This window comes from Cololabis saira, chromosome 19 (genome assembly GCF_033807715.1).
Source record: "Cololabis saira isolate AMF1-May2022 chromosome 19, fColSai1.1, whole genome shotgun sequence".
Classification (NCBI taxonomy): domain Eukaryota; kingdom Metazoa; phylum Chordata; class Actinopteri; order Beloniformes; family Belonidae; genus Cololabis; species Cololabis saira.
The window spans coordinates 4,332,098-4,348,873 of record NC_084605.1 but is presented as its reverse complement, the minus strand read 5'-3'; the positions used below and the strand labels follow the sequence as shown (position 1 = coordinate 4,348,873).

Sequence of the window (16,776 nt, the reverse complement as noted above, 5' to 3'; positions counted from 1 at the left end):
AGTCAAAATTGTGTGAATAAAGTTGAAATGTTGAGAAAAAAGTCGAAATGTCGAGAAAAAAGTCGAAATGTCGAGATTAATGTTGAAGTGCAATTTCGAGAAAAAAGTCGAAATGTCGAGATTAAAAAGGAAATGAAGGAAAAAAATAGAAAAAAGCCCCCCCAGATATCTCTGGGGGGGCGCGAATCTTCGTCTGCTTGGAGGATATGCAGTTGTAAAAATTATATTTACACATGTTAAATAAATAAAAAATCATAATAACACACCTAATGGAATACAGTAATCCAAGTCTGTATAAACCCACATAGTATTTTATTTATTCATACTACCACTTTGACAGGTTCGTGAAAAGGAAAAATGTTGCTCTCATATTAAAAGACACATTTTTCAGAAATTATTTTATGTTTTTGTTCGTATTTTATACATTGGTGACATTTTTTCAATTAAAGGTTTGTAACGGATCACTTTCCTCTTTTGGTGCTGGTACGTACGGGTCGGGGGGCCCGGCTGGTCTTAGACACAAGTAGGGGGGAAACAAGGAAAAAAGGTTGGGAACCGCTGCCCTAAACCACTTCCTTGTCTCTTGCCAGGCCGTCATAGTAAATAAGAATATGTTTTTAATGACCTGCCTGGTTTCTAGGGATGGATTAAAAAATGTATCACGATAAATTCTGGCATTTATCCCGATAACAATAAAAATGACGATTACTACTAAACTAAACCAATTCAATTGAATTAATAAAAACCAATTAAGTAAAAAAGTTGAAATCTCGAGAAAAAAGACGAAATGTCCAGAAAAAAGTCAACTTTTCGACTTTTTTCTCTAAATTTCGACTTTATTCTTGAAATTGTATTTCAACATTAATCTCGACATTTCGACTTTTTTCACAATAGTGAAAGTACACAATAAAAAAAATCTTCCCCTCTCAAATATTTTTTCTCCTGCATGGCCCTGATACTCTTCCGTAAATATCAAATAAAGTGATAGAATTGTTTTTTTTTTCTCTTTATCGTATAATGTTCACAAAGTGTAATGAAATTCATGTCATGGGTAGTTTTATTTTGAAGGATCAAATACTCAACATCCCATATTATCCATTTTAAATCAATATTTCAGGGGTAGCATGATCTGATGGTCCAGTAACATCCTATCAAATAATGCTCCCGTCACTTAATGGATTCAGGTAAGATACTAATAAATCTCAGGCCACGTTTCCAGGTAGCTGGTATTTACAAAAACGGATATTTCCCCTTCTACGTTTTGAAAAATACCATCATTTACACAAACCCGCATAAATAGCTGTTAAGGTGCTATGAGCAGCCAAACCTACAGGGGGCAGTGTAACGAGAAGATAAAGTCATGCTAGCCAATCAGAATCCTGGAAAAAAACATCAACAAATGACACGAGTAACTTCCAGTTACTTCCAAGATGAAACGAGTCTTTGGTTTGGAGTGACAGAGAAGTGGAGTTACTTTTAAGTGTGACGTTAGAATATAAAACAGGTAAAATACAAGAAAATATTGACGGTTACAAACTAATTGGGTTAGGGTTAGGGGATGGACTATCAGACAATCAGACTACTGGACTATCTGACTAGTGAACTATCTGACTACTGGACAATCAGACTACTAAACCTAACCCTAACCCTAAAATTTCTGTCCCATAATGTGACATTCTGAAGCCTGAAAGTCCGTTTCTCTTCGTTTACAAGCAAATGTGAAGACGGAGTTTTTGAAAATCTCCACTTTGGCCGGAGTTTTCAGAAATTATCGTTTTTGGAGACTTTGAGCTTCGTTTTCGTGTAAACGAACGGCCAAAACGCATGAAAACACCACCGTTTTTGCTACGTGGAAACGGGGCCTCAGCTTTCTTATACCTTAAATTAGAAAAAAAAAAAAATAGAAAAAAGTTTCGAGACAAAAGTCAAAATGTCGAGAAAAAAGTCAAAATGTCGAGAAAAAAGTCAAAATGTCGAGAAAGAAGTCAAAATGTCGTGAAAAAAAGTCGAAATGTTGAGAAAAGTCAAAAGGTCGAGAAAAAAGTCGAAATGTCGAGAAAAAAAGTCAAAATGTCGAAAAAAAGTCAAAATGTCGAAAACAAGTCAAAATGTTGAGAAAAAAAGTCAAAATGTCGAGAAAAAAGTCAAAACGTTGAGAAAAAAAGTCAAAATGTCGAGAAAAAAGTCAAAATGTCGAGAAAAAAGTCAAAATGCCAAAAAAAAATCAAAATTTCGAGAAAAAAAGTCAAAATGTCGAGAAAAAAGTCAAAATGTTGAGAAAAAAAGTCGAAATGTCGAGAAAAAAAAGTCAAAATGTTGAGAAAAAAAGTCAAAATGTCGAGAAAAAAGTCGAAATGTCGAGAAAAAAAAGTCAAAATGTCGAGAAAAAAGTTGAAATGTTGAGAAAAAAAGTCGAAATGTCGAGAAAAAAAAGTCAAAATGTCGAGAAAAAAGTCGAAATGTCGAGTAAAAAAGTCGAAATGTTGAGAAAAAAAGTAAAAATGTCGAGAAAAAAGTAAAAATTTCGAGAAAAAGGTAGAAATGTGGAGACCTTAAATTGTCTATTTTAAATCAATATTTCAGGGGTAGCATCATTTGATAGTCCAGTACTGTCCTGTCAAATAATGCTCCCTTTGAGGATGTCACGCGTTAACAGCAGCAGGGACTGAAGGGATGCAAGAAATGATTAGGCGTGGCAATCAAACTTTGCAGGAATTGAAGCAGGAATAAATAGTAGCTTCACCAAGAGCTCCACAAGGCGGAGACAAGGGGGTGAATAGAGGACAGGACGACAAATGTGAAAGGAAACCACATTAAACCACGTTTTTTAAAAGTTTAATGTATAAAAAACAGAGTTTTTAAAGGGGACCTATTCTGAAAACCAGGTTTTCTCTTGCTTTAACATATATAAAGTGTTTGTTTCTTCCTTTAACATATATAAAGTGGTCTCTCCTCAGCCTGCCAACTCAGAGAAGGAGGAAAGAAACCAAATTCTGCAGTGTCTGTTCAGCCGCCCGGATGATCCTCCAGTGTGATGTGGATCTACGAGCCAATAAGATTCTGCTCCCGTCGTTATGTAACGACGATGCGTGAAACCACTAACAACTACTCCTGGCAGGAACAACAACAACTCGAAATGTCCATAAAAAAGTCGAAATGTCGATAAAAAAGTCAAAATGTCGAGCAAAATAGTCAAAATGGCGAAATTAATGTTGAAGTACAATTTTGAGAAAAAAGTCAAAATGTCGAGAACAAAGTCAAAATGTTGAGAAAAAAGTCGAAATATCAAGCAAAAAAGTCATAATGTCGAGAAACAAGTCAAAATGTTGAGAAAAAAAGTCAAAATGTCGAGAAAAAAGTCAAAATTTCGAGAAAAAAGTCAAAATGCAAAGAAAAAAAGTCAAAATGTCGAGAAAAAAAGTCGAAATGTCGAGAAAAAAAGTTGAAATGTCAAGAAAAAAAGTTGAAATGTCAAGAAAAAAGTCAAAATGCAGAGAAAAAAAAGTCAAAATGTTGAGAAAAAAGTCAAAATGTTGTGAAAAAAAGTCAAAATGTCGAGAAAAAAGTCGATTTTCTCTTGCTTTAACATATATAAAGTGGTCTCCCCTCAGCCTGCCAACTCAGAGAACGAGGAAAGCAACCAGATTCTGCAGTGTCTGTACAGCCGCCCAGATGAGCCGTCCAGTCTGATGTGGATCTACGAGCCAATAAGATTTGCGCATTTTCGTTACGTAACCAAAATGCAAACCACGGCCACAACTAAACACCGTGTAACTGCATGAGCGTCCGACTATCGTAGCACTGCGTGACATCGTCTCTCTGTCCATCTCCCTCCAGCAGCTGAACTCTATTGAGGTTTTTGTAGTGAAATGAGGAGGAATCATAGAGATAACTTCTCATTTCAACTAACTGGATCAGCCGTTCCTCATCTGTGACTGTTTCCTACAGCGCTTTCAACCGGCTTTCAACGTGAGTGACAGGAAGAAAATAGAAGCAGGTCCGACAAATGTTCAGCTCAAAACGACGCGCAGCGCTGCGTCGCTGCGTCGCTGCGTCGCTGCGTCGCTGCGTCAATGCGTCGCTGCGTCGCTGCGTCGCTGCGTCGCTGCGTCGCTGCGTCGCTGCGTCGCTGCGTCGCTGCGTCGCTGCGTCAATGCGTCGCTGCGTCGCTGCGTCGCTGCGTCGCTGCGTCAATGCGTCGCTGCGTCGCTGCGTCGCTGCGTCGCTGCGTCGCTGCGTCGCTGCGTCGCTGCGTCGCTGCGTCGCTGCGTCGCTGCGTCGCTGCGCCAGTTGCAAGAAAAAAGAGGGAAAAAAGACGAAAAAAAGGGAGGAAAAAATAGTGAACAAAAAGAAGAAAAAAAGGAAAAAAAGAGGGAAAATAGGAAAAAGAGGAAAAACAGAGGAAAAAAAGAAAAAAGAGGGAAAACAGGAAAAAAGAGGGAAAGAGAGGATCAAAAGAGGGAAAAATAAGAAATTAATATTTGAATATATTGAATGAAACTCTGAATATATTGAATGAACCTTGACTTTCGATATATTCAGGGTTTCATTCAATATATTCGGAGTTGCATTCAATATATTTGGAGTTTCATTCATTCATCCATCCATCCATCCATCCATCCATCCATCCATCCATCCATCCATCCATCCATCCATCCATCCATCCATCCATCCATCCATCCATCCATCCATCCATCCATCCATCCATCCATCCATCATCCATTCATCCATCCATCCATCCATCCATTATCTATACCCGCTTTATCCTTTGCAGGGTCACGGGTGTCTGCTGGAGATTATCCCAGCTATTTTCAGGTGGGCAATTTAGAATCATAAATTAACCTAGCATGCATGTTTTTGGACTGTGGGAGGAAACTTTGTCTGCTTGGAGGATATGCAGTTGTAAAAATTATATTTACACATGTTAAATAAATAAAAAATCATAATAACACACCTAATGGAATGCAGTAATCCAAGTCTGTATAAACCCACGTAGTGTTTTATTTATTCATACTACCACTCTGACAGGTTGTTGAAGGAAAAATGTTGAAAAATGTTGCTCTCTTATTAAAAGACACATTTTTCAGAAATTATTTTATGTTTTTGTTCGTATTTTATACATTGGTGACACAAAATGAAGGTGAGAAAAAAAAAGTCATATCTGTACAGGGTAAACCGAAGAGAAATGTATCAAAAAAACATAATTAATGTTCCTTTTTTTAATTAAAGGTTTGTAACAAATCACTTTCCTCTTTTGGTGCTGGTACGTACGGGTCAGGGGGCCCGGCTGGTCTTAGACACAAGTAGGGGGGGCAAGGAGAAAAGGTTGGGAACCACTGGCCTAGAGTTTCATTCAATATATACAAATATTAAATCCCTGAACGGCATGCCATAGTATATATATATATATGTGTATATGTATACATATATGCAAATATGAGGGTATATATACATCTATACTTGTGTACTTGTATGTGCAGCTCACGCAGAGCGCTCCGTCTGCGCCACACACGACGCTGCCTCCCCCTCCCACCTGTAAACCAGTTGTCTTGCTGTTAGTGATATAATTTGTTTTCACAAATGTTATTTTTTTAAATGCGAGGCCTCGGAAAAATGTTCCGCTGCTGGAAACACTGACTCACTGAAAGTGAGGACCAACGTGCCGGTTGTTGCTGCGATATGACTGTCTCCCTGCGCCGGGCTATCGGGTTGCCTCGGATGTTTAGACTATGCATCTGCTCGCCCTGTAATTCCAGGCCCGTCTGTAACCGTGTCGTCCTGCAGCCGTCCACTAAATCACTCTTCCTGCTCGCTAATTCATCAGAGACATTAACCCTGCAGCTCCGGGCCGCTCCAACGCTCACACTCCCCGCCAGGGCTTATTTTTAGCCGGCGTTATTTATAGCCGGCACGTATATTTAGCTGGAACCACCTGTGTCAGTGAACTGTGCACATTGTGTGTGTGTTTGTTTTTTTCCATGCCCAATTTCCAGCAATGCATGCAGGGAAGTTGAAGCCAGTTGTGCATGTGGGCCGCGAGGTGGAGTGGAGCGGCGACCACCTCCCTCACGAATCCTCCCGGAGCAGCTGACGGCAGAAACAACACGAGAGGAGAAGGCAAGGCAAGTTTATTTGTGTAGCACAATTCAACACAAGAGCTTTACATTAACGTCAAAAAAATAAAGGAAAAAAGAAAAGAAGAAAAAAAAAGAAAAAAGAAGAAAAAAAGAAAAAAAAGAAGAAAAAATTTAGCAATGTCGAGTAAAAATTCAAAATTTCTAGAAAAAAGTCGAAAAGTCGAAAAAAAAGTCGAAATTTCGAGAAAAAAGTCGAAATATCGAGCAAAAAAGTTGACATTTCAAGAAAAAAAGCCGAAATGTCAAGAAAAAAACTTGAAATCTTGAGAAAAAAGTTGGAATTTCGAGAAAAGGTTAAAATGTTGAGAAAAAAAGTCAAAATGTCAAGAAAAAAGTCGAAATGTTGAGAAAAAAGTCGAAATGTCGAGATTAAAAAGGAAAGGAAAGATGAAGAAAAAAAAGAGAAAAAAGGAAAAAAGAAGGAAAAAAGAAAAGAAGAAAAAAAGAAAAAAAGAAGAAAAAAAGGAAGAAAAAAGAAAAAGAGAAAAAAAGAAGAAAAAAAGGAAAAAAAGGTCAAACATTTTTGAGAAAAAAGTCGAAATGTTGAGGCGACCACCTCCCTCACGAATCCCGGAACAGCTGACGGCAGAAAAAACACGAGAGGAGAAGGCAAGGCAAGTTTATTTGTGTAGCACAATTCAACACAAGAGCTTTTACATCAACGTTAAAAGCGGCAAGACACAATTAAACAGTAATTAACAAATAAAATGAAAGCTGCAAGCAGTGATGAACGTTCCTCCACCCTTGTGCACGTTCAGGCTGCAGTGGAAGCTTGTATGACTTGATGTAGATTCTTCAGGCCTGGGGCCTCATCTATAAAGCTTGCTTGCGCACAAAAAGGGCTTGAAAGATGCGGAAGCTGCCTTCTACGCAAAGGCTAGGATCTAAAAAGAAAAAACTAACCGAAAAATCAACGTATCTTTACGGCAACCCTTACCCTCCCGTAAGAATTTACTTAAGACACGAGGAACTGGCGACGCAGGCTGTGAGGTGGTGAAATGAAGCCAGATTCATGTCATACTCTTAATAATGTCATCACATATCACAAAATATATCAGACTTATAATAAAATAGCGCTGATCGTGTCCCTCTGTGTGTGAAGCTCAGTCAGTCAGGACGCGGTGACACGCCGGGAACCTCCTCTTCACCCACCGCTTAAGGACAGAACAAATGAGGGGCTTCGTAGAGCGTTTAGGGGCTCCACGGAGCCCCTCATTTCTTCCCTAAAGGGACACAGATTTTTTTACATATATAATGAGTTTTACGCGCGCATGAAACCTTTAGGTGTGGGTGTAAGCCTAAATTATGGTCCCGCGTTAAAACGACGCAGAGCCTACGGCGTAGGGTACGCGGCGACGCGCACCTACGCCGTAGGCTCTGCGTTGGTGTGACGCGGAACCATAAATCACCCCTGAGCAGCACTGAGGGGAGACGGGAGGGGAGGCCGGGCTGTTCTCGCATCGTCTTCGCACAGGGTGTCTTGATGAGTTGCAATTACAAGCTGAGCCTACCGTTAGTTTTTAAACTGTAAAAAGTGGGGGGGACAAAAACATGATTTTGAAAAGACGTGTCCCCACTGTTGCGCCGTGGCACTCATGGCGTTCCGCGCAGCAACGGCGTGCTGCCACTCACTCGCTTTATTTTATACTATTTATTTTTCTACTTTTACTGTGACCACAAAATAATGTGGTTTTCCTGTCCTCCACCTCATCCTCAACTTTCGATCTCAGATCTCAGTGAAATTCAGTGGCACGGTGGCTGGACACGTCTCATTCATTCTGAAGCCAAACAGGCTACAGGAAGCCACTGCGCATGCTCAGCAGGCTCATTCATATGCAAAAACATACCATTTTTGGTATGAAGTGGGCGTGTAGAGGGCGGGATATGAGGCAGATTCAGCTGCGCAACCTTCCAGCTGGACTGTGTTTTATGAAGCGAACATTGCGCGCAAGATTGCGTGCACATGGTTTTATTGATCCAGATTTTTTTTGCGCCCGGCATTTTCGGCTTTTGGTTGTACGTGCACTTTTAGTATGAATCCTACGCAGTCCATTTTAAATGAGGCCCCAGGTCAATGGCAAGAATTACATTTCTATACGGTCAAAATGTACAAAGACCGGGTCAAATACAATATTACAAATGTAATCTGTAACAATTTGCATGGTGAATTAAACCAATTTGACAATTCTATGCGACAATGTCTGTTTTCAGGTCTTATTTCGCACAACTGACGAGAATTACGTTTCTATACGAAGGGTAAAAAGGTCAAAGGTCAAAAAAAGGTCAAAAGGTAAAAAGACTGGGCCAATGGCAAGAATTATGTTTCTATACAGTCAAAATGTACAACTACGTTGTCTAGTGTCGCATGAATCACAACAGAAACACTTCTGCAGTTTTAAAAACTAAGCCCGCACATCTTCTTTTCTTTTCCATATTGTGGAAACTTTGAGAGCTGGCCTGGTCCATAATCCCCCCCCACTCCGCCCCCCGCAGGTTAACCCACAAGTAAAATAATAAACTGTTGTCTTTACCTCCGCCGAGCAGTTCATGTGGTTAATCCCCCGCCAAGACCAGAGCCGAGGTGCAGGAATGTGGTCTTGCCATTCATCGTTCTGGTAGCGGAGCTGCAACGGTGGCTCGCCAGTGAAGTTCAGGGAAGAACTTGGTCGGTGGTGAGTTGGAATTTCGCTGCAGATCAGAATCAGAAACAGCTCTGACCTTGGTGGAGTTCGTCACCAACGGACGGCGGTTTAAAAAACGTCCTACCGTTCATTTTCAATCAGGACTGAGGTCTGGACTGTTGGCTAAAAATGTTAACCCTTGTACTGTGTTCGGGTCAAAATTCTCCTGCTCCTTCCTTCCTTCCTTCCTTCCTTCCTTCCTTCCTTCCTTCCTTCCTTCCTTCCTTCCTTCCTTCCTTCCTTCCTTCCTTCCTTCCTTCCTTCCTTCCTTCCTTCCTTCCTCTTTTCTTCCTTCCTTCCTTCCTTCCTTCCTTCCTTCCTTCCTTCCTTCCTTCCTTCCTTCCTTCCTTCCTTCCTTCCTTCCTTCCTCCCTTCCTTCCTTCCTTCCTTCCTTCCTTCCTTCCTTCCTTCTTTTTCCCTTCCTTCTTTCCCCCTGCTCTCTCCTTCCTTCTTTTTTCCTTGTTTCCTTCCTTCCTTCCTTCCTTCCTTCCTTCCTTCCTTCCTTCCTTCCTTCCTTCCTTCCTTCCTTCCTTCCTTCCTTCCTTCCTTCCTTCCTTCCTTCCTTCCTTCCTTTCTTCCTTCCTTCCTTCCTTCCTTCCTTCCATATGTCATTCCTTCCTTCTTTCCTCCCTTCCTTCTTTTCTCCCTTCCTTTTCTCCCATCCTTCCTTCCTTATTTTCTAGGGAGAAAATAAGGAAGGAAGGGAGAAAAGAAGGAAGGAAGGAAAGAAGGGACGAAATAAGGAAGTAAAGGAGAAAAGAAGGAAGGAAGGAAAGAAGGGACGAAATAAGGAAGTAAAGGAGAAAAGAAGGAAGGAAGGAAAGAAGGGACGAAATAAGGAAGGAAGGGAGAAAAGAAGGAAGGAAGAAAAGAAGGGAGGAAGAAAAGAAGGGAGGAAGGAAGGAAGAAGGAAGGATAATTAGGTTTGGTTTGATTTGATTTGAGCTGATGATTTCCCCCAGTGAAGTGGTGAATAGTGAAAAGAGAAGGGGCCCAGCACCGATCCCTGTCTATCTATCTATCTATCTATCTATATATATATATACACATACATACAGGACTGTCTCAGAAAATCAGAATATTGTGATAAAGTACTTTATTTTCTGTAATGCAATTAAAAAAACAAAAATGTCATACATTCTGGATTCATTACAAATCAACTGAAATATTGCAAGCCTTTTATTATTTTAATATTGTTGATTATGGTTTACATTTTAAGATTAAGATTCCCAGAATATTCAAATGATTTTAGATAGTATATTTGAGTTTTCTTAAGCTGTAAACCATGATCAGCAATATTAAAATAATAAAAGGCTTGTAATATTTCAGTTGATTTGTAATGAATCCAGAATGTATGACATTTTTGCATTACAGAAAATAAAGAACTTTATCACAATATTCTAATTTTCTGAGACAGTCCTTATACACATGCATAAATACACATATAATTAGCTTAATCCTATTAATCTGAATATCACAAAACCCTGATGATGTACTTGAACCTAGTATTGACTGTAATGCAGGTAATGATGTGACATTGTAATGTGACGTATGAAGCTAAACTTCTCCTAGTGCAGGGGTCGGCAACCCAAAATGTTTTAGAGCCATATTGGATCAAAAACACAAAAAACAAATATGTCTGGAGCCACAAAAAATGAAAAGTCTTGTATAAGCCTTAGAATGAAGGCAACACATGCTGCATGTTTCTATATTAGGGGGAGGGGGAAGATTTTTTTTTTCATTATGCACTTCGAGAAAAAAGTCGAAATGTCGAGAAAAAAGTAGAAATGTTGAAAAAAATGACGAAATTCTTGAGAAAAAAGTCGAAATGTTGAGAAAAAAGTCGAAATGTCGAGAAAAAAGTCAAAATGTTGAGAAAAATGACGAAATTCTTGAGAAAAAAGTCGAAATGTTGAGAAAAATGACGAAATTCTTGAGAAAAAAGTCGAAATGTTGAGAAAAAAGTCGAAATGTCGAGAAAAAAGTTGATGTTTTGAGAAAAAAGTCCAAATATCAAGATTAATGTTGAAGTAAAATCTTGAGAAAAAAGTCGAAATGTCGAGAAAAAAGTCGAAATGCTGAAAAAAAAGTTGAAATGTTGAGAAAAAAGTCAAAATTTTTAGAAAAAAGTCGAAATGTCGAGATCAAAAAGGAAAGGAAAAAGGAAGAAAAAGGAGAAAAAAGGAAAAAGAGAAGAAAAAAAAGAAGAAATAAAGAAAAAAAGGAAAAAGGAAGAAAAAAAGAGAAAAAAAGGTAAAAGAGAAGAAAAAAGAAAAAAAGGAAAATGAGAAAAAAAAGAAGAAAAAAGAAATAAAAAGATAAATAAAGAAAAAAAGGAGAAAAAAAAGAAAAAAAGAAAAATAAGAAGAAAAAAAAGGAAAAAAAAGGTCAAACATTTTTGAAAAAGCTCCAGGAGCCACTTGCCGACCCCTGTCCTAGGTGATTGCTATACAAGATCACTTTCCAGTTAGCATATTACAGAGAGGATGATGGTCTGATCTCACTAGTTTCTCTGCATATGGACAGAATACACCGGTGAAGTCAATATGCAGGGGTTAGGGTTGCAGTCTTTTCCATCGGAGGCAGTTGGCAAGTTTTAAACTCATTATATTTATATTATTTACTTATATGCAGCACTTCAACTGCTCTTCTGCAGAAGGCTCAGACCACAGCAACCACCGCACACCTTTTAACTGGCCCAGATAAACAAAATGGGCTTTTTTTTCCTTTCTATTTTGGTTGTTTTATTAATGTCATGGAAAATTCAGTTCAGCCTGACAACATTCAACTTATCGCCTCTGCATTTCTCTCTAATCAGTTCAAAAAGTGACTAAAAGTGAACATTTATTACAACCTTTTTTTCCTTCTGCTGACCTCCTGGACTTTCCTCAAGGAGGATTTGAGGAAAACTGCATTTTCACCTGTTTCAAGTAGATTTTCACTTGAAATAAGTAGAAAAATCTGTCAGTGGAACAACATTTTTTTGCTTGTAATAAGAAGATAAATCTTGTCCCACTGGCAGATTTTCCTACTTATTTCAAGTGAAAATTTACTTGAAACAGGTGAAAATTGTCAAATAAGTTATTTTTCTGGTGTTATTTTTCTGGTGATGACTCTAAATGTTGAAATAGCAGTAAAACCACATTCATTGATGAAATGACATAAGGGATGGGAAAGGAGGGATGGCAGTTTTACAGGGGGATGGATTTGGACCGTTTTTATTTCAGGGGGGGATGATTTGGACCGTTTTTATTTCAGGGGGGATGATTTGGGCCGTTTTTATTTCAGGGGGGATGATTTGGGCCGTTTTTATTTCAGGGGGGATGATTTGGACCGTTTTTATTTCAGGGGGGATGCCATCCCCCCTCATCCCCCCTCAACTGCAGTACTGTCCCCCTCGGCCGCCGGCTGGGGGGGGGGAGGGCTTTCCTCGCTGGCGGTGGGGTTGCCTCCCTCCTACTTCTCCCCTCTGTGGGGTTGCTGGTGGCCTGGGTTCTGGGTTCTTCCTCGTCGGGCCTCTGGTCGACATGCACATACATACCCATACACATAGCCACATAGACATATACACACACACTCTCTCAAGCACATATACACATATATATGTATGTATTCATATACTGTACATATACATATATGTACACATACGCACACATAGCTATACATACACACACACACACACAGATAGCCACACATACATATACACGTGTATACGCACAGATACAGCCCCTTAAGTCATATTCATATACACACACACATACACACACATAGCCACACACACATACACAGCTACACAAACATATACGTACACATAGACACACACAAATACATACACACATAAACACAAATAGCCACACAGACATGTACATACACACATGTACACGTATACATACACACACACACACACACACACACACACACACACACACACACACACACACACACACACACACACACACACACACACACACACACACACACACACACACACACATATAGTCATATTACATACACGCATACACACACATAGATATATTACACTGGCTTGTTCACCTGCATGCTTACTCTGTAGTTTTTGGTTTAGTTAGCGGTAGCTTAGCTCAGACTGTGATCGGATCTCGAGATTTGGGTCGATTGCTGCTCGTGTTTTGGTCGGCTCCGTGCCGGTTTTGTGTCTTGTCTGTGTTTTGTTGCAGATTTCCAGTGCTTTACGTGTGTTCCTGCTTCCTGGATTGGCAGTGGATGTCACCCCCCCCCCAAGTCCCCCCACCCCTCACCCCTCACCCTCCTTCCTTCTTTGCTCCTGCTCTCTCCTTCCCTTCCTCTTTTCTCCCTTCCTCTTTTCTCCCTTCCTTCCTTCCTCCTTCCTTCCTTCCTTCCTTTCCTTCCTTCCTTCCTTCCTTCCTTCCTTCCTTCCTTCCTTCCTTCCTTCCTTCCTTCCTTCCTTCCTTCCTTCCTTCCTTCCTTCCTTTCCTTCTTCTCTTCCTCCTCCTTGACCCAAAGACAGCACAGGGGTTAAGTTGGGCCATGATACAGGTGTGTACCGATTTCCGTGCATGTACGTCAAACCGTATTGTGGGGCTTGAGGCACAAAGTTTTCTAGGGGGCGCTGTTGAGCCATTTGGCCACGCCCATTAATGCAAACCATTAAATATCAAATTTTCCGCCAGGTTAAGGGATTTTAAATACTGGTAAAGGAACTACATTTTAACATTTTCAATTGTTAAAATGTTGATTAATGTACATTGTCTTTTGTAAAATGAACAAATAAATGAAATGAAACTGCAGACAGATGGCCGGGAGGGGAAAGCAGAGGGTGGATTCAGTTTCCTTATTTGTGAGAAGAGGAGGACGATATCATTATGTCTTTATTCACATTGTAATCAGCATTACACTTTTTTTTGGCTTAATTATATATCATTAATTCATTTAACTCAAGGATATTATTACTTTTGTAAATTTTGCATGCATGATTCTCGATGTCCAAGAAGAAAAAGTCCACACAATGAACTAAAAGCTCCACACCCGTAAAAAATACAAGATTGTGTGGTTTGAGTAAAAGAATACATTTGAACAAATATTTATAAACTAAAATGTCCCCAATTTCCTTCATAAATAACAGAAAAAGTGAAAACCTTTTCAGAAACAAAGTATTGTAGGCTATATATGTTAATATATACAGGACTGTCTCAGAAAATTAGAATATTGTGATTTTCTGTAATGCAATTACAAAAACAAAAATGTCATACATTCTGGATTCATTACAAATCAACTGAAATATTGCAAGCCTTTTATTATTTTAATATTGCTGATTATGGCTTACAGTTTAAGAAAACTCAAATATCCTATCTAAAAAAATTAGAATATTCTGGGAATCTTAATCTTAAACTGTAAACCATAATCAGCAATATTAAAATAATAAAAGGCTTGCAATATTTCAGTTGGTTTTGTAATGAATCCAGAATGTATGACATTTTTGTTTTTTTGATTGCATTACAGAAAATAAAGAACTTTATCACAATATTCAAATTTTTTGAGACAGTCCTGTATATATACTGTATATATAATATATACAGTATATTGTCATGTGTCTATTGCCTATTTACTGTACAGTGAGCGGAAATAACTGAGTCAAAGTCCATGTCTTGTTTGACCTGACTCTGCCAAATAAACATGATTCTGATTCTGAGAAAGTTTGTGATTGGTCGATATCTTGAAAAAAAGTTCAAAATTTCAGTATTCCAAGAATAGGAAAAGTGTTAATAGTCTAATAGGACTTGGTCCACGTAGCACCTAAGTGGACCACATCTCTAAGGGTGTTTTTACAGCTGTCCCGTTTGGAGCAGTTGTTCCAAAACAGGGAGCGTTTCCCCCTAAAGATCGGTTCGTTTGGTACATGTGAACACAGCAATCGCGCTCGGATGCGGGACCAAACAAGCGAGCCGAGATCTCCTAGGAGAGCTAGGAGTCCAAAAAAGCTCGTAGCTCTTAGTCTTTCTGAGTCAAAGCGGCGTCGTGTTGACTCTCCGTTCGGGACATTGCGACCGATGGGCCGACGTGGTTGTCGGCCACGAGTTCCACCACCACCTTGGGGGGTTTCAAACTGTCCCCGGGACGGATTTGGGGCAGCGGCCTGTGAGACGGCCTCGGGGAAGATCTGGGCGAGTGTCGCGCCGCGAGTCGCAGCTGCTTCTTGACTTCGTAGTCCTCAGCGCTGACTAGAGGCACCAGCACTTTGGCCGTGTGGTGGAACAGACTGTAATCGACCCTGTAGTTCCGCCTGCTGACCCGGATCATCTCCTGGAACAGCTGACCCCAGAGGATCTCGTCGGGGGTGTACGACGTCCGGGTCTGGTGCAGCATCCCCGTGGAGTCGTCCGTGTAGGTGAAGGACACCACCAGCTCGAAGTCGGCCCTGCGCAGATCGTCCAGGCTCATCTTGAACAGTGGACTGCCCGGTTCGATGCGGTGGTAGACGGTGGTCGGCGTGACCAGGGTGATGTTGCTCTGCTGCAGCACCAGGTCTTCGTAGGTCATGTCCACCTTCCCCGTGGCGTGAACGGTGGCGCTGGCGATCTGGGCGCACGCCTTTCCCTCCACCAGGTGGTACCGACGGAAGTCGCCGATCCTCCAGGAGAGACACAGGTAGCCGTCGCGGAGGTTGATGACCGCAGAGCTGCTGAAGCCAATCGTCTGCGCCCTCTTCCTGGCCGACGCCATCTTGGCCACGACTATCCCGATGACGAAGGTGTCGATGAAGCAGCTGACGACGTCCTGGATGGTGACGACGATGACGGCGCTCATGCAGTTCTCGGACATCCCCCTGAAGCCGTAGCCGATGGTGGTCTGCGTTTCCAGCGAGAAGAGGAAGGCGGCCGTGAAGCTGCGGACCTCGAACACGCAGGGGTCGTTGTTGGGTTCCCTGACGTCGCCGTGAGCCAGCGCTATGACCCAGAAGAGGAGTCCGAAGAAGAGCCAGGACAGGATGTAGGACAGGGCGAAGATGAGGAACATCACGCGCCACCGGATCTCCACCAGGGTGGTGAAGATGTCGGTCACGAACAGCAGCCACTCCTCGGGGACGTGGCGGAACACGATGTTGCAGGTGCCCTCTTTTCGTACATAGCGCGGTTTCTTTTTGCAAATCTCCTTCTCCGTCTTCACACTCATGTCATCGCTGGGGCTCACAAACGTGTATTTTTTCTGCATCGTTCAGACTCTGTGGAGAAAAATAAGAGTAACGTTAATTTATCCATCAGTGATGGTGTTTAAATCTACAACAAAAATGGCTGTGTAAAGGTTTTCCCCCTAAATTCCTAGGTCAATAATAAAATAGGAACTATGAAATATCGACCAATCAGAAGAAGGGGCGGGGCTAATTTGCACCGTTTATGGTCAAGGACTCAAAACAGAGTCCGATGACACCACCCTAGCGTCTCTATGTCAAACCATTCAAAAGTTATGGTAGAAAATAGGAACTATCAACCAGATGAAGGCTTTTTGGTGTCTAGCGTCGCCACGGTAACGCTTTTGACTGAGAAAAGTAATGCGCGTCGTCACAGGATGGAGACGCACATTTTGATGTATAACACACCTGGGTGCACATTACGGTTCGGGCCGCATTAACAGCCGAAGGAATGGCATAAGTTGCGCCAAAATTACGCGATTAATTAAAAATGTTCAAAATGGCCGACTTCCTGTTCGGTTTCGGTCATGGCACCAAGAGACTTTTCTTTAAGTTGCAACATGATACAGGTGTGTACCGATTTTCGTGCATGTACATCAAACCATATTGTGGGGCTTGAGGCACAAAGTTTTCTAGGGGGCGCTGTTGAGCCATTTTGCCACGCCCATTAATGCAAACCATTAAATTTTTCGCCAGGCCTGGCTTGGTGCAAAATTTGGTGACATTTGGGGCACATTTAGGGGGAAAAAAGGCCCTCCTTTCGTCAGAAGAA

The 16,776-nt window shown here is 41.0% G+C and overlaps 1 protein-coding gene across 1 annotated transcript; it reads right to left on the bottom strand.

Annotated features, from left to right (window-relative positions):
* Positions 1 to 14,797: 14,797 nt before the first annotated feature.
* On the bottom strand, positions 14,798 to 16,033 carry kcnj16a (potassium inwardly rectifying channel subfamily J member 16a). The gene has a single exon (XM_061708163.1). It carries the CDS (start codon positions 16,025 to 16,027, stop codon positions 14,807 to 14,809), a length of 1,221 nt encoding a protein of 406 aa, XP_061564147.1. The 5' UTR covers positions 16,028 to 16,033; the 3' UTR covers positions 14,798 to 14,806.
* Positions 16,034 to 16,776: the final 743 nt, after the last annotated feature.

What these genes read in the sequence shown, in the direction of transcription:
- kcnj16a (XM_061708163.1), bottom strand. Translation starts at nt 16,027, where the DNA reads ATGCAGAAAAAATACACGTTTGTGAGCCCCAGCGATGACATGAGTGTG.